Source organism: Oncorhynchus tshawytscha, linkage group LG30, assembly GCF_018296145.1.
Source record: "Oncorhynchus tshawytscha isolate Ot180627B linkage group LG30, Otsh_v2.0, whole genome shotgun sequence".
In the NCBI taxonomy this organism is placed as follows: Eukaryota; Metazoa; Chordata; class Actinopteri; order Salmoniformes; family Salmonidae; genus Oncorhynchus; species Oncorhynchus tshawytscha.
This window is the reverse complement of record NC_056458.1, coordinates 47,338,673-47,356,532: the sequence shown is the minus strand read 5'-3', so window position 1 is coordinate 47,356,532 and position 17,860 is coordinate 47,338,673. Positions and strand designations below refer to the sequence as shown.

General features: G+C 44.4%; 1 protein-coding gene, 1 long non-coding RNA gene and 5 other non-coding genes across 9 annotated transcripts; 1 reads left to right on the top strand and 6 right to left on the bottom strand.

Moving 5' to 3' along the window:
- Positions 1–7,095: 7,095 nt before the first annotated feature.
- Positions 7,096–10,870, bottom strand: LOC112228230. Of its 3 annotated transcripts, XR_002950009.2 has the most exons (7): positions 10,078–10,854; positions 9,459–9,540; positions 9,124–9,165; positions 8,818–8,867; positions 8,535–8,591; positions 7,870–7,922; positions 7,096–7,338 (listed from the first exon to the last, which is right to left on the bottom strand). It is a non-coding gene; the product is annotated as an uncharacterized LOC112228230 (long non-coding RNA). The 3 variants fall into 3 exon arrangements; XR_002950008.2 differs by having other exon boundaries at positions 8,535–8,867; positions 10,078–10,870; XR_002950007.2 differs by having other exon boundaries at positions 8,535–9,165; positions 10,078–10,866.
- On the bottom strand, positions 8,008–8,083 carry LOC112229160. The gene has a single exon (XR_002950136.1). It is a non-coding gene; the product is annotated as a small nucleolar RNA SNORD65 (small nucleolar RNA).
- Positions 8,189–8,265, bottom strand: LOC112229163. The gene has a single exon (XR_002950139.1). It is a non-coding gene; the product is annotated as a small nucleolar RNA SNORD65 (small nucleolar RNA).
- Positions 8,674–8,748, bottom strand: LOC112229161. The gene has a single exon (XR_002950137.1). It is a non-coding gene; the product is annotated as a small nucleolar RNA SNORD65 (small nucleolar RNA).
- On the bottom strand, positions 8,979–9,053 carry LOC112229162. The gene has a single exon (XR_002950138.1). It is a non-coding gene; the product is annotated as a small nucleolar RNA SNORD65 (small nucleolar RNA).
- LOC112229152 lies at positions 9,257–9,323 on the bottom strand. Its single transcript, XR_002950128.1, has one exon. It is a non-coding gene; the product is annotated as a small nucleolar RNA SNORD49 (small nucleolar RNA).
- Positions 10,871–12,463: 1,593 nt separating the features above from the next.
- Positions 12,464–16,692, top strand: camlg (calcium modulating ligand). Its single transcript, XM_024393389.2, has 4 exons — positions 12,464–12,982; positions 14,781–15,247; positions 15,405–15,470; positions 15,601–16,692. Exons 1-4 carry the CDS (start codon positions 12,844–12,846, stop codon positions 15,799–15,801), a joined length of 873 nt encoding a protein of 290 aa, XP_024249157.1. The 5' UTR covers positions 12,464–12,843; the 3' UTR covers positions 15,802–16,692.
- Positions 16,693–17,860: the final 1,168 nt, after the last annotated feature.

The following is a 17,860-nucleotide window of genomic DNA, read 5'->3' as shown; positions in this document are numbered from 1 at the left end:
CATAATTAATCCTCAGGTTGTCTATTGTCTAAATAATTGATCATATTTCAACAGGATAATAGCGTCTTCAATAGAAAAGAAAAACAACGAACGGCGCGCAATCGGTCACGCGCTCAAAACAGATCTGGTTCATTTAGAGTCCACTGAATACAAGCCTGAAACAATGTCTAAAGACTGTTGACATCTAGTGGAAGCCATGGGAACTGCAATTTGGGTCCTATCCAAATATATATACTGTATAGCCGTTCAATAGAAAAGTACCCACATCAAAAATATCCCACTTCCTGGGTGGATTTTCCTCAGGTTTTCGCCTGCCATATCAGTTCTGTTATACCCACAGACATTATTTTAACAGTTTTGTTAGAACTTTAGAGTGGCTTCTATCCAATACTGGGCCTGAGTAACAGGCAGTTTACTTTGGGCACGTTTGTTATCCAAACTTCTAAATACTGCCCCCTACCCAAGAGAGATTATTAACATTTAGTGTTTCCCTATGTTATGGTGTGAGTATAATTTTCATGGGCACACAAATTTTCACACATCAAATTTATTTTCTGAATGACAATCAAGTGACAAACAGCCGTGATACAACACTCGATGCAACAGCCAAAGTGTGGGGAAAATATTGTTTGCGAGCAATGTCCACAATGTTTTGTTGTCTCCTTCGTTAACCCGATGAAGACCATTGTGCCGTGGTCCATATTAGATCAATCATCTGCCTGCTTGATTTACAGCAGGGTCACGTTAGAATGAAAAGAGAACGAGTCAAGGTAATGAGTTAAAGTCGTATTGGACACAGAGTCGATTGTGCGCAATTGTGTAGCAATTGGTTTTGGGTCAGGGTAGCCTAGTGGTTAGAGCGTTGGACTAGTAACTGAAAGGTTGCGAGTTCGAATCCCAGAGCTGACAAGGTACAAATCTGTCGTTCTGCCCCTGAACAAGGTAGTTAACCCACTGTTCCTAGGCCGTCATTGAAAATAAGAATTTTGTTCAGGCCAAAGAGTTCAATATTGGTTTCCTACGGACCAGAGAATCTTGTTTCTCATGGTCTGAGAGTCTTTTGGTGCCTTTTGGTGCCTTTTGGCAAACTCCAAGTGGGCTATCAATTGTCTTTTACTGAGGAGTGGCCCCTTCCCCCCTCCGTCTGCCCCTTTAACAATAAAGGCCTGATTGGTGGAGTGCTGCAGAGATGGGAGAATCTTCCAGACGGACAACCATCTCTACAAAGGAACTCCAGTGCGCTGTCAGAGTGACCATCTGGTTCCAATGCCCTTCTCCCCTGATTGCTCAGTTTTGCTGGGCGGCAAGCTCTAAGAAGAGTCTTGCTGGTTCCAAACGTCTTCCATTTAAGAATGACGGAGGCCACTGTGTTCTTGGGGACCTTCAATACTACAGACATTTGTTGGGCACCCTCCCCCAGATATGTGCCTCGACACAATCCTGTCTCTGAGCTTTACGGACAATTCCTTCGACCTCATGGCTTGGTGTTTGCTCTGACACGCACTGTCAACTGTAGGACCTTTTATATAGACAGGTGTGTGCGCCTTTCCAAATCATGTCCAATCAATTGAATTTTCCCACAGGTGGACTCCAATCAAGTTGTAGAAACATCTCAAGAATTATCAATATCGAGTCTCATGGCAAAGGGTCTGAATACTTAAAACCTCTTAAGGATCGGGCCCTTCTTTTCAATTTTTGCCTAAAATGACAAACCCAAATCTAACTGCCTGTAGCTCAGGACCTCAAGCGCCAGAACAGAAACAAAGTAGAATCTCAATTCAACGGCTCAGACACAAGAGGTATGTGGCAGGGTCTACAGTCAATCACGGACTACAAGAAGAAAACCAGCCCAGTCACGGACCAGGATGTCTTGCTCCCAGGCAGACAAAATAACTTTTTTGCCCGCTTTGAGGACAATACAGTGCCACTGACACGGCCTGCAACGAAAACATGCGGACTCTCCTTCACTGCAGCCGAGTTGAGTAAGACATTTAAACGTGTTAACCCTCGCAAGGCTGCAGGCCCAGACGGCATCCCCAGCCGCGCCCTTAGAGCATGCGCAGACCAGCTGGCCGGTGTGTTTACGGACATATTCAATCAATCCCTATACCAGTCTGCTGTTCCCACATGCTTCAAGAGGGCCACCATTGTTCCTGTTCCCAAGAAAGCTAAGGTAACTGAGCTGAACGACTACCGCCCGTAGCACTCACTTCCGTCATCATGAAGTGCTTTGAGAGACTAGTCAAGGACCATATCACCTCCACCCTACCTGACACCCGAGACCCACTCCAATTTGCTTACCGCCCAAATAGGTCCACAGACGATGCAATCTCAACCACACTGCACACTGCCCTAACCCATCTGGACAAGAGGAATACCTATGTGAGAATGCTGTTCATCGACTACAGCTCGGCATTCAACACCATAGTACCCTCCAAGCTCGTCATCAAGCTCGAGAACCTGGGTCTCGACCCCGCCCTGTGCAACTGGGTACTGGACTTCCTGACGGGCCGCCCCCAGGTGGTGAGGGTAGGCAACAACATCTCCACCCCGCTGATCCTCAACACTGGGGCCCCACAAGGGTGCGTTCTGAGCCCTCTCCTGTACTCCCTGTTCACCCACGACTGCGTGGCCACGCACACCTCCAACTCAATCATCAAGTTTGCGGGCGACACAACAGTGGTAGGCTTGATTACCAACAACGACGCCTACAGGGAGGAGGTGAGGGCCCTCGGAGTGTGGTGTCAGGAAAATAACCACACACTCAACGTCAACAAAACTAAGGAGATGATTGTGGACTTCAGGAAACAGCAGAGGGAACACCCCCCTATCCACATCGATGGAACAGTAGTGGAGAGGGTAGCAAGTTTTAAGTTCCTCGGCATACACATCACAGACAAACTGAATTGGTCCACTCACACAGACAGCATCGTGAAGAAGGCGCAGTAGCGCCTCTTCAACCTCAGGAGGCTGAAGAAATTTGGCTTGTCACCAAAAGCACTCACAAACTTCTACAGATGCACAATCGAGAGCATCCTGGCGGGCTGCATCACCGCCTGGTACGGCAACTGCTCCGCCCGCAACCGTAAGGCTCTCCAGAGGGTAGTGAGGTCTGCACAACGCATCACCGGGGGCAAACTACCTGCCCTCCAGGACACCTACACCACCCGATGTTACAGGAAGGCCATAAAGATCATCAAGGACAACAACCACCCGAGCCACTGCCTGTTCACCCCGCTATCATCCAGAAGGCGAGGTCAGTACAGGTGCATCAAAGCTGGGACCGAGAGACTGAAAAACAGCTTCTATCTCAAGGCCATCAGACTGTTAAACAGCCACCACTAACATTGAGTGGCTGCTGCCAACACACTGACACTGACTCAACTCCAGCCACTTTAATAATGGGAATTGATGGGAAATGATGTAAAATATATCACTATCCACTTTAAACAATGCTACCTAATATAATGTTACATACCCTACATTATTCATCTCATATGCATACGTATATACTGTACTCTATATCATCTACTGCATCCTTATGTAATACATGTATCACTAGCCACTTTAACTATGCCACTTTGTTTACATACTCATCTCATATGTATATACTGTACTCGATACCATCTACTGTGTCTTGCCTATGCTGCTCTGTACCATCACTCATTCATATATCTTTATGTACATTTTCTTTATCCCCTTACACTGTGTATAAGACAGTAGTTTTGAAATTGTTAGTTAGATTACTTGTTGGTTATTACTGCATTGTCGGAACTAGAAGCACAAGCATTTCGCTACACTCGCATTAACATCTGCTAACCATGTGTATGTGACAAATAAAATTTGATTTGATTTGATTTTGATTTGATTTGACCTGAAGCAAGGATATGCATATTCCTGGTATAATTTGAAAGGAAACACTTTGAAGTTTGTGGAAATGTGATATTAATGTAGGAGAATAACACATTAGATCTGGTAAAAGGTAATGAAACAAACATGCGTTTGTCTTATTTTGTATCTTTGAAATGCAAGAGAAAGGCCATTATCTGATTTAGGACTATCGGCGCAATTTAGATTTTGGCCACTAGATGGCAGCAGTGTGTGTGCAACGTTTTAAACTGATCCAATGAACCATTGTATTTATGTTCAAAATGTATCAGGTCTGCCCAAATGTGCCTTTGCAAAACCGCTCAAGGTTGTCAATATATATATTTTCAAGTACATAACTGTGCACTCTCAAACAATAGCATGGTATGTTTTCACTGTAATAGCTACTGTAAATTGGACAGTGCAGTTAGATTAACAAGAGTTTAAGCTTTCTGTCCATATAAGACATGTCTATGTCCCGGGAAATTATCTTGTTTATTACGTCTTGCTAATCACATTAGTGCACGTTAGCTCAACCGTCCCATGGGTGGGACACCGATCCTGAAGAGATCCTTAAGAGGTAATCTAATTTCAGCAGTGCTGATGTAACGGATCTGAAACGCTAGCTTAGTTAGCGGTGGTGCACGAAACAAATAGTGTTTCAATCGGTGATGTCACTTGCTCTGAGACCTTGAAGTAGTGGTTCCCTTTGCTCTGCAAGGTCTGCGGCTTTTGTGGAGCGATGGGTAACGATGCTTCGTGGGTGACTGTTGTTGATGTGTGCAGAGGGTCACTGGTTCGCGCCGGGGTATGGGCGAGGGGACGGTCTAAAGTTATGTTACACCGAGCCCTCCTGTTGTTTGAACTTACATGGACTATGGCAGCGTCAGCTGTCGCAGAACGGTCGGAAGTAGGCTTTTTTATGTCCTGTACTCATGCTACAAGACAGCACAGGGTTTTTGCCCCCAGGAACCAAGATGTTGATTACCATAGAGCTGCCAATGACAACAGCTGGTTCTTTCACCTTGAGTGGTTTCGCAAACCCCTTGAGGACCGAAGGGCAGTGGCGCCCGATGGACCCGAACTAGCTGTAGTATCCATTGTGAATGATGAATGACCGGAGTCTTAGCCCCCAGGGAATAAGGCACCGGAACCTCTTGATCCAGGGTGGCGAAGCCATTTCTAGTCCGTGTCTGGCCCTGACTTAACTTCGCCAAGGGCCCCTGTTGGGCCCCTGTTGCCAGAAGTCGCTGTTTTCGACTTCCACGGTGAGTGACATCCAAGTCATCCAGAAGCATCCTATTAACTCCAGTCTCCAGGGAAGGGGGAGACCCCTTTGGGAAGGGATCCCTGCAGAGTTCCCGGCCAGTCGGCTGTGGAGAGCCGACACGGCAGGCAACACTTCCACCAGGTCAGAGCGGCATCCGGGGACATGGATTCCACAGGAGCTTGTGTAGGTTCGCTACTTGTGTGCTAAGAGTAGCCACTTCTCCGCTGTTGTCCTCTGCAAAGGAATATTAGCTCTTGATCCATTAGCCTCATTATTATCAATATGGGTTTAAATGAAACATAAAATGTACCCTAAATTTGTATTAAGCCTTTGTGCTTCATACCGGGACTATCCAACCTTGTAGCTGGAGAGCTACCGTCCTGTAGGATTTTGCCCCAACCCTAATCTAGAGCACCCAATTCTAATAATTAGCTGGTTGATAAACTGAATCAGGTCAGATAAAACTGGGGTTGGAACTAAAATCTACAGGACAGTAGCTCTCCAGGAACTGCGCCGGAGAGCCATGCTCTAAACCAACCAAATTAGACAGGGGTTTGCACAAGAAATGCAGTCAAATATAGATCCTCACACTAATTAGTGGCCTGTAGGCCAAGTTCTCCCTGGGAGATAACTTCCATAGCGTAAGAGGGGGAACAGCCATCAACAGGAAGAAAAAAGGAAATTGAGTGGTAGCGCTTACAGGACTGGCCATCTTTCCTAAACCATAGTACAATAATAAGAGGGATAGCTTCCATTTATATTGCCACATAGTGACGCAACACTATATCCCCACCAGGAAGCAGCCCCAGTCTGTATGACACTTCAATATATTGTCCATTGTCTGAATGTCCTGGACCATAGAAAAATATAACCAAGTCCAATGTTATGAAAGTGTGTTCCTTTTACCAAACTGAGGGCTGTTCTCATCATCCTATGGAGGGAAGCATCATAACCATAGGCTTAGTTGTGTTTGTGCATGGATACCATACCTGAATATTGAGCCAATCCCAGAGCTGTCAGCTCTTCCCCATGTCTGCTGGGCTTAATGTTTTTCCTCAAAGACATCTCGAGCCTCCTTGACAGTGGAAAACATTTTTTATTCTGGTAGGTCAAGATGAACTTTGGCAGGTTTAGCTGGAATCTCACATCATTGGTCACCCTTTTTCTACAGCTCAGCACTCAGCTCTATTAAATGCTAATCCTCTTCCATGCATTCCTCAAAGACGTCTCGAGCCTCCTTGACAGTGGAAAACACTTTTTTATTCTGGTAGGTCAAGATGAACTTTGGCAGGTTTAGCTGGAATCTCACATCATTGGTCACCCTTTTTCTACAGCTCAGCACTCAGCTCTATTAAATGCTGATCCTCTTCCATGCGGCAGGGTAGCCTAGTGGTTAGGGTGTTGGACTAGTAACCGAAAGGTGTCAAGTTCAAATCCCCGAGCTGACAAGGTACAAATATGTCGTTCTGCCCCTGAACAGGCAGTTAATCCACTGTTCCTCGGCCGTCATTGAAAATAAGAATTTGTTCTTAACTGACTTGCCTAGTTAAAGGTAAGATCACCTCATTCTGCTGCGAGGTGAACAATTTGCCATTTGACTTCAAAACTGTCGATTTGTACAATCCTATACCAGGGCCCTTTGCGGACCAGGGCCCTTTGCGGACCAGGGCCCTTTGCGGACCAGGGCCCTTTGCGGACCAGGGCCCTTTGCGGACCAGGGCCCTTTGCGGACCAGGGCCCTTTGCGGACCAGGGCCCTTTGCGGACCAGGGCCCTTTGCGGACCAGGGCCCTTTGCGGACCAGGGCCCTTTGCGGACCAGGGCCGTGCAATGTTATTCAGCAGCATGGGAAACAGCATTCTGAGCCAACTCATGTTAATAAATGTATTGCTTACCTGACATATAAATTACAGGATTATTTCACATTCATGCACAAGTTAACTGCAGATAAACAAAGACCTTGGTTAAAACCGATTTATTGAAGTTAAAAAGAATGACCGTCTTTGCTATAGTCACAGACAAACACCATTACTCAGCAAAACCTCACAAACAAAGCAGAACACACATGGAAAAGACAAAGGAAACCACTGCTGCTCATGATATTTATTAACAATGTTGAGCCTTCGGTCTTCAGGTATCCATGTCCCAGGTGAGTCCCATATGGGCTACCACACAACACAATTCCTTCCAGTTGATCACTTCCTGAAACAGGAGGTAAGAAAAAAAAAAAGGTATAACAGTATTAACATTCAATGTATCAAAAATATATGATCCTATATTATATAATTTCCTACCATACAGAACAAACATTTAAATGAAAATCAAAGACAAGTCTAAAAACAACCCTCCACAAGCAGGGTCTGTACCATTATTTTACCAATCATGTCAGTAGAATTAAACAGTCATATAAAAACAAAAAAAACGCGAGGAACTGCAGTGAGATCGTAGACCATCAGCAGTAATACATTAAGTCCTATCAGTCAGGTACTTATGGAACCAGCTAAATGCTGCTTCACCCAACCCATTAGAGTCCATGCAATAAGGAATGATCAACAGTATCTAAGGCTTTGGAGAGATCAATGAACTATTGTGCTGATCATTTTATTATCCATAGTATTTATTATAACATTTAAAGTCAGGGCTGCTGCAGAAATTGTGCCCTCAGGATAAATGTGTAAGATCAACTGTTGATCTTAACACTGGTCTCTTAGTGGCAGTTCTGTGGCAAGTTACCAGAGGAAGAAAGGACCGACCGTCTTGGAAACTCCGGCCACGTGGAAGAGAATCTGAAAATGTATGAATATTGTTAAGAGTTAATTCCCATTTTAATACATTGAACTCCGGTCAAGTCAATAACAGCCACTTGATGTGGTTCAGAAAACCGAATTATCACCACTAAACAATCTGACGGTAATTCCAGCTGTTTTCAGTTTAGTAGTCATCATTACCACACCAGGACCCATACAGAAACACACAGCATAGATATATAACAGATAGATAGAAAATGTATAAATAATCAGTTGAAAGAAAACTAGAGAACTAGAGTTGTCAAATTAAAAAACGCTCAAATGTCACCACTATACAATCTGCAGGTAATTCCAGCTATTTTCACTTTAGTATTCATCATAGGGGCAATAGGGTAGCCTAGTGGTTAGAGTGTAGAGGCGGCAGGGTAGCCTAGTGGTTAGAGTGTTGGACTAGTAACCGTAAGGTTGCAAGTTCAAATCCCTGAGCTGACAAGGTACAAATCTGTCGTTCTGCCCCTGAACAGGCAGTTAACCCACTGTTCCTAGGGCCGTCATTGAAAATAAGAATTTGTTACTTAAAAAATAAATAAAAATAGCATAAACACAGGTGACCAAGCTAAGGCAGCTTGAGCCCAGAGTGAATGTCCTTACCGTCCACAGGTCCAGTCCAGGGAGAACTTGCAGGGATGTTATTCAAAGGGACACCACCTGAAAAGCAGAGAATCTAAGATTACAATATGTGATAATGTTATATATGCAAGTTCCAATTTTTCCAGTCGGAGCCAGTCATGTTCAGAAAACCGAATATCACCACTGTACAATCTGACGGTAATTCCAGCTGTTTTCAGTTTAGTATTCATCACAACACAAAATGACAGCTACCCTGAGAAAGGGACGGGTGAGGTGTTGGCTTTCGCCAGCGTGATAGGCTTACCTTACCAGGTTAAGTCTACTTGCCATCAACCCATTGGGGTGGTTTAACACCTGTTAAAAACAAACTCACAAGGGTTATGAGAATATGAATACTATCATCTATTCAGAAGCAGCTCAAGAGTGGGGAAGAAACTAAAGTAGATAAAGTAACTGCCAGGTCAGGTTCAGAAAACCGAATTTCAGCACTAAACAATCTGACGGTAATTCCAGCTATTTTCAGTTAAGTATTCATCACAACCAGACTAGACAGAAACCAACGATAAAATGTCAAAGTAAAGTCTAGGTGAAATGGGTGTGGTAGTCTTACCGTGAGTCTTCTAGTCATCAACTCATTGGGGCGGTATCACTCCTGTTCAAAACAAATCACAGGGGGGTTATGAGAATCGATATGAAAACAATTATCTCCTGAACATGGCTGAAGGTCTCTTAACACAGCTGTTGCTCAGTAGTAGTTGAAATCATCAGTTGTTGCATCAAACTCTTCCTATTCAAGCTTTCATCACTGCCAGCTGTGGCCATGGTGCCTATTCAAAATCATTGATCAGAGGACTAGACACCAATTCGTTTAAAATTATAAACAATTTGCCATTGAATACCCAACTAGACATTACTAGTCTGGCCTCAATAGCCAGTTGAATTTACCAGCCATGTGCAGTCAATGGGGTATGCTCCAGTTCATACCGCCCTGGCCAGGTCCAGAAGGAGTGGGCTCCCGAATCTAGAACTAATGTACAATTTGGTTAATTGCATGAGGACTTAACAGGACTTGCATTTCAAAAAAATGTGTGGACTAGCTAACTTAGCCAACTAAACGCCTCGATTTAAGATGGAGTTGAGCTGCAACTATGGGCGGACTGGAGCTCCGACGTCACAATAGTGACGTTTACAACAACAAAAAGAAAACGAGTTCAGCGCCCAAACAGGCCGCAATTACAAACACCATGTCTGTAATTTCGGGATATTCTATGGGTGCCGAAATCAGTAGTTAACTTCCATGTTATGTAACGTATGAGCAGCGCCAGTTCGTCAACACTAGTCGCCCCTTAGCTCAATCATAAAGCGCGGAGTTGCGTTTAATCGGCTACAGTTACCCATGCTAATTTCCATTGCGTAAACTGGTTTTCCGTGTTCGTGGATCAGATGGCTAACAGTTTAGGAATCTTCGTCTTACTAGATCACATCCATAAATTGTCAAAAATCGACCACGTTAGTTACGTATTAGCAGTTAATTCAGTAACATCCGCGCCAAACATAAACTTACCCCCGGAATGGTTTTACGTTTCTCCAGTTCCCCACGTGCATGGTTCTGCAAGGCCCAACCCTCCACAACACCAATTTAGCTACTTGGAGTTAATGACCAGTTCAGGAGCATTGCAAGACTCAAGTGGCAGCAGTGTACCAATAACTAACGTTAAACACCAATGAAGCATTTCTAAGCCATAACTTCGACATTGAGAAAGGCGTCTTCAGGTCGATCACAAGACTAATCGAATGAGCAAGCATGTGGCTGGCCAGTCTTTTGCGCTATATAAACTTTTGGTGCATTCAAGCGAATTGGGGATTCGGAAAAAACGAGCTCAGAATGGGGGGGGAAATCTTAGGATCGGGACGTCAGTGACCTTCATGTCAGAGAAGTCGGAGTTCTAATGACGATGGCGCTTTCAAGACAACTGGGAACTCGGAAAAAAACTAGGTCAAATCACGACGGAGAAAGAGTTCCGACTTGGAATTCAAAATTATTTTTCCCAGTCCGAGCTAATTTTAGCCAGAGTTCTCAATTGTTTTGAAAGCGGCATGACGCCCGAGTTTACGAATAGTAATTCCAAGTTGGATGACCGTTCAAAACTCATTTTTCCAGTCAGAAATGTTTTTTTTATTAGTTCCCAATTGTTTTGAAAGCACTGAATTCGGAGGTTGGAGATTCCCGAATTCCGAGCTAGGTTGAAGTTCCGAGGTGTCGAGAACGCACCATTGGTCTCCGGGCATTATATTGAAAGGGTGATGACACGTTCATGTGCTCATCGAAACTCGGACATTTCTGACTTGGAAGTTCGTTGAAGAAACATGAGTTCCGAGTTTCCCACTTGAAAGTACCAGAATCGACTAATAGTAAACTCCTCTAGTCTGTAGGGTGGGGAGGAAGGTAGGGAGTCTGTAGGGTGGGGAGGAAGGTAGGGCGTCTGTAGGGTGGGGAGGAAGGTAGGGTGGGGAGGAAGGTAGGGAGTCTGTAGGGCGGGGAGGAAGGTACGGAGTGCGATGACAGGAGGACATCTCCTGAGTACAAACCAAGTGGAGTTACTTTTACCTACTCTCTTGAGAACCGTAAGGATCTCGAGGTGGAGTCAGCCGGTAGTAATGATTGCTCTGAAGTTGAGCCTGACCAAGATGAGGTCAACCTTACCTGTGGCAACGGGTGTGGTGGAGACTTCCTAGCTTTGCCCCGATGAACAAACCAGAAATTATTATGGACCGTTAGGAGTGAGATTTTTTGCAGAAAGTGGATCCATGTTTTTTTGGCCGACACATATGTTGTATGAAGGTGGGTGATGAACAAACTGGGAACTGTTACATTTGTCAACGTCTCGGGAAATGGAATTGTGTTGATTTATTTTGCGCATCGTCCGTCCAGAGGCAGCAGGTGCTCCGCATCACGTGTTCCGGGGGTCAACCTATTTTTTTTAACTGGGCATGTCAATTACGGACTAATTCTAAGTTACAATGACAGTCTATCCTGGCCAAACCCTAATCTGGATGACACTGGGCCAATTGTGCACCGCCCTATAGGACGCTCCATCACAGCCGGTTGGAATACAGCCTGGAATTGAACCAGGGTCTGTAGTGATGCTTTCAATATGCAGTGCCTTAGACTGCTGCACCCCTCGGGAGTCCTAAAAGTAACTCCACTTGGTTTGTTCTCAGGAGATCAGGAGAGCATAGTCAGAGGGCAGTGTGAAGATGGGGTTGGGAAAGCACTTTGTGTAAACTGTGGAGGGCACACATGCAGCTGGAGATCCGAAGTGCCCTGTACGAGAGAGACAAGTTGAGATTTCCAGAGTTTGAGTGGGGAAGAAGGTTTCATTATGCTGAAGCAGTAAGGACCGTAGAGGATAGCCAAAGGGTGAGGGATTCAGCTGGTGAGTAGGCTTGAAGAGAGGGAGAGCCAGAAGGGATGAGTTTTAGTATTTCTTGCGTTTATAGCCATGGTGATCAACTGCACTGCACTGATGGAGCGGAAAGCACAGAAGATAGATGAGGTAGTTGAAGCAGCAGAGAAACATTGAGGTGTGACATTTTAGTGCAGATGATCTACATGGAGTTTTGAAAGAAGGGGTTCCATCCTCCCAGTCCGACAGCCTGGTGTAGGATCATTTAGGCCCAAAGTAGTGGGATGGGTGGTTGTTTTTTGGGGGGATAGTGGAGGCTCCACAGGAGGTTGGTGACACCTTAATTGGGGAGAATGGGCTTGTGGTAATGACTGGATTGGAAATAGTGTAATGGTTACCAATATATCAAACATGATTTCCAGATGTTTGATCCCATTCCATTTGCTCCGTTCCGGACATTATTATGAGCCGTTCTCCCCTCAGCAGCCTCCTGTTGTGTTTTGGTGCAGGGTTAGATGGTGGTGCAATTCAAAATGTTTCAAATGTGCTGTGTTGTGTATTTCTGCCTTTCCCCTTTTCTTGTGACCAAAATGTGCAATCCACACTCCGACCTGCGAAAGGCAGAAATACATAACACAGCACCTCGTCTGCCGGAAATTCTCACCAAAAAAAGAAAAAGAAGGATCTCTAAGCAAATAATTTAAATTAATTTAAACTCGGATATTCTGAGTTTCCGGTAGGACGTGAACGTGGAATGAGATCATCAACGTGCGCACTTACACAGACAATAGGGCCCATTATGACGTGTCCCACTTAGTGTTCGCTGTTCTCTGTTGTAATAATCTAAGGATTTGTGTGCACGGTTACACAGATCAGAAAATAGTGTGTCTTATATATCAAATAATCATATTATTTCTGAAACTATGGACGCCCCCGAAGAGAAAACTAGTCTTTCTGCTGCACAAAGAAGAGCAGAAATTCGGAGGCGAAAATTGCTCATGAATTCCGAAGACCGAATGAACAGAATCGTGGGTTTCACCAAAGCTGAAGCTGAAAAGAACGGTAAGGAAAATCTAACTGATAGTAAATGGTTTGCTGGCTGATCAGACAAGCAGATTGCATTGCCTGTTAGTTTATTAGCTTGCAGCTCTACCATCGAAACTGGCAACTAACGGTAGCTTGTTACCATCTAAATGTTAGCTGCACAGTACACACTTACTGAGCTAGCTAGGGACCATAATGGTGCAGTGAGTTGAAGAGAAACCTTGCGTCAGTGTGGAATGTACTATAGTCATGACAATTCAGTGCCCTTCTGTAATATATAAAAAAGCTTACTAATATAAATGTGCATTTATATATATTAGTATCAGTCAAAAGTTTGGACACCTACTCATTCAAGCGTTTTTCATTATTTTACTATTTTCTACATTGTAGAATAATAGTGAAGACATCAAAATTATGAAATAACACATGGAATCGTGTAGTAACCAAAAAGTGTGGAAGAATCTCAAATATATTTTGGATTTCTTTAAAGTAGCCACCCTTTGTCTTGAGAGCTTTGCACACACTCAAGCAGCTTCATGGTTAATTTGAGGAATTGATTTCCTTAATGCGTTTCAGCCAATCAGTTGTGTTGAGACATGGTAGGGGTGATCAAGTGCATATTATGGCAAGAACAGCTCAAATAAGCAACTAGAAACAACAGTCCATTACTTTAAGACATGAAGGTCACCTAATGTGGAACATTTGTGAAGTCGCAAAACCCATCAAGCGCTATGATGAAACTGTCTCTCATGAGGACCGGCACAGAAAAGGGAGACCCAGAGTTACCTCTGCTGCAGAGGATAAGTTCATTAGAGTTAACTGCACCTCAGATTGCAGCCCAAATAAATGCTTCAAAGAGTTCAAGTAACAGACACATCTCAACATCAACTGTTCAGAAGAGACTGCTTGAATCAGGCCTTCATGGTCGAATTGCTGCAAAGAAACCACTACTAAAGGACACCAATAACAGGAAGAGACTTGCTTGGGCCAAGAAAAATGAGCAATGGACATTAGCCCGGTGGAAATCTGTCCTTTGGTCTGATGAGTCCATATTTTGAGATTTTTGGTTCCATCCGCTGTGTCTTTTGTGAGACACGGTGTGGGTAAACAGATGATCTCTGCATGTGTGGTTCCCACCGTGAAGCATGGAGGATGAGGTGTGATGGTGCTTTGCTGGTGACACTGATTTATTTAGAATTCAAGGCACACTTAACCAGCATGGCTACCACAGCATTCTGCAGCGATACGCCTTTCCATCTGGTTTGCACTTAGTGGGACTATCATTTGTTTTTCCAACAGGACAATGACCCAACACACCTCCAAGCTGTGTAAGGTCTATTTGACCAATAAGGGGAATGCTGCATCAGATGACCTGGCCTCCACAATCACCTGACCTCAACCCAATTGAGATGGTTTGGGATGAGTTGGACCACAGAGTGACGGAAAAGCATCCAACAAGTGCTCAGCATATGTGGCAACTCCTTTAAGACTGTTGGAAAAGCATTCCAGGTGAAGCTGGTTGAGAGAATGCCAAGAGTGTGTAAAGCTGTCATCAAGGCAAAGGGTGGCTACTTTGAAGAATCTAAAATCATCTAAAATATAATTTGATTTAACACTTTTTTGATTCCATGTGTTATTTCATAGTTTTGATGTCTTCACTATTTCTGCAATGTAGAAAATATAAAAAATAAAGAAACTCTTGAAAAAGATTCTGGTACTGTGTATATCCATATATAGAATCTCTATGTTCGTATCTCACTTCACAGAGAAGTCTAGTTAGCCTAATCCATTAAACTGACAATGCCGTCTCATACAGGAGCGTCAAGTCGTGTCACAGAGCCTAGGTTCCACCTGGACTTGGACAGGAACAAGCCGTGGTCAGCATCCTCATCCCCAAGACTGTCTCCATTCCTCCCAGAGGCAGTAGGCAGCAGCCACCCCCATAGCGATCTTCCAGAGAGGAAAGGCTCTCCCCTGCCAGACAGCAGCGAGGTGCTGGGTGTAGACAAGGATGTGACTCCAGGGGTCCGACAAAGGCCACGGGGAGAGGCCCAGCTGGCAGCTGATGAGCCCAGCCATTCCGAATCCCCACGCAGAGGGTTGCAGAAGTATTTATCCCGCTTTGATGACGCCATGAAGCTCAGAGGCCAACTCGCCAATGAGAATCAAGCCCAGGATGCAGCCGGGTCAGACCCAGAAGAGTTGGACTCCTTCAGGCTCTTCAGACTTGTCGGCAGTGTCCTCCTCGCCATCTTTGTCCGAGGTTTTGTCTGCAAGTATCTGGTGAGTCGGATCAGAAAAGTGTTGCATCTTCCCTTGAGGTTTTTGAATTTGTTCAATACCACTGACCTATTCTGTCTTCGATTCGGCTGCACTGATTGTGATATGAGAGTAGATCTGTAGCATTTCACTAACTAGGTTGTACTCTTTTCTTTTGCAGTCCATATTCGCACCATTTCTCACCCTCGAACTGGCCTACATGGGGTTGTACAAGTATTTTCCAAAGGTTTGAGATACATCTACACCGTTACTATGTAGTGAATGGAGCACAGCTATAACAAATGGGTCAGATGTACGTGGTCATATCCTGTGCAGTATTATTATAGATACATAAACGTGTTATAACTTTCCGCCAGGTTGAGAAGAAGATGCAGACCACAGTGCTGACCGCCGCCCTCCTGCTGTCTGGAATCCCCGCTGAGGTCATCAACCGCTTCATGGACACCTACAGGAAGATGGCTGACGTCTTCGCCGACCTCTGTGTCTACTTCTTCACCTTCATCCTCAGTCACGAGATCCTGCTGTTGCTTAGTTCAGAAGAGACTGATACTCCCTGATGGACTGGAGGTCGCCGTGCTATGGCGCTGTAAATGTCACCCTCTCTCTGGGTGACAGAGGAGGGCATGACCCCTGATAGAGGGCATGACCCCTGATTGCAATCCTTCACCCTACCTCCCAACCATGTCCCATCCTGAGTCAGTACACCCCATAGGGGAGGGTGTTCGAGGTGCAGGGTCTACAGGTGGATAAGAGAGGAAGACAGAACTTACTGGTTGAACAAGGTAACATAACATGCATTTGTGTTCTGGCCCTCTTTACTATCCAGTAAAACAACACATGTCACTGCACCTATCTGTTGTATATTTAAACATCTTACATATTAATCTTGTCCATAGGAGCTGCTTTTAAGTTACTGTTTAAGTAGCTCCCTACAGTGTTTACATAAGTGGTTCAGTTACTTTGCAATTTTGTTTGTTTCAAGTGAATTAATCTATCTCGTATGGAAGACAGGAGAAGCACACTCCAGTGTTTTGTTTTTGGACCCTTTTTATGCTTTAAAGACATGGTTGACTTTATCTGTACATGTGCTCTTATTAAAAGAGGTCAATGGTGTGATCTGAACTAGGGAGAACAATTGCTTAGGATTGTCTTTTTGGAAAGTGTGTTTTGTCACTGCTATTCAGTGTCGGGCGGTGGGGTCTTATAAGCTTGTTTATTATCTGTGCTGAATAAGTCTGATTTGTGGAAATGTCATGTATTGCTCTGCTAGTTATCCCAGCCTCACTAATACAGTCTTTCTGTGGCATGCTACATCATCTGTTAATTAAACAAACAAACAAAAATGTCTTTAACAAGGCAAGTCAGTTGAGAACAAACTCTTATTTTCAATGACGGTCTAGGAACAGTGGGTTTAACTGCCTTGTCAACTCCTTTCGGTTACTAGTCCAACGCTCTAACCACTAGGCCACCTGCTGGTTACTAGGCTACCTGCTGGTTACTGGTCCAACGCTCTAACCACTAGGCCACCTGCTGGTTACTAGTCCAACGCTCTAACCACTAGGCCACCTGCTGGTTACTAGTCCAACGCTCTAACCACTAGGCTACCTGCTGGTTACTAGTCCAACGCTCTAACCACTAGGCCACCTGCTGGTTACTAGTCCAACGCTCTAACCACTAGGCTACCTGCTGGTTACTACTCCAACGCTCTAACCACTAGGCCACCTGCTGGTTACTGGTCCAACACTCTAACCACTAGGCTACCTGCTGGTTACTAGTCCAACGCTCTAACCACAGGCTACTTGCTGGTTACTAGTCCAACACTCTAACCACTAGGCCACCTGCTGGTTACTAGTCCAACACTCTAACCACTAGGCTACCTGCTGGTTACTGGTCCAACGCTCTAACCACTAGGCCACCTGCTGGTTACTGGTCCAACACTCTAACCACTAGGCTACCTGCTGGTTACTCCAACGCTCTAACCACCTACCTGCTGGTTACTAGTCCAACACTCTAACCACTAGGCCACCTGCTGGTTACAGTCCAACACTAACCACTAGGCTACCTGCCTCCCCACATCCTACATGGCATCCAAATGAATTATTTTAGTTGGTGTGAGACTTTTTTTTTTTTTTTGTGAATTCATTGCTTGTCAGAACGGCTTGATTCATTTTCATAATTTTGAAAATTATAATTTTGTTCAAGGTAAATGCTTTATTCATGCTTTATTTATTGTATGTGAAATATTGAAATCAATATCAAACACAAATATAAAGAGATGGGAATGTTGCATCTTATAGTGGTATTTAAGTTCTGCTAAACAACATACTGTAATAAATATGCTGTGTTAAACAAATAAAACCAGTTTCCAGTTTTTTTTTTGTTCAGTCATTAAACTCCAAGATGTAGGCAGGGACAGAACGACAGATTTGTACCTTGTCAGCTCGGGGATTTGAACTTGCAACCTTTCAGTTACTGGCCCAACGCTCTAACCACTAGGCTACCTTGTGACCTTGTAGATTTGACCTTGTACATTTGGGTCAACTATGTCTTATGATGTGTTTATGCACTAGGAGAGTAAATGCTAATATGTATATTTAAAAAAAACTTCTTAGTAAC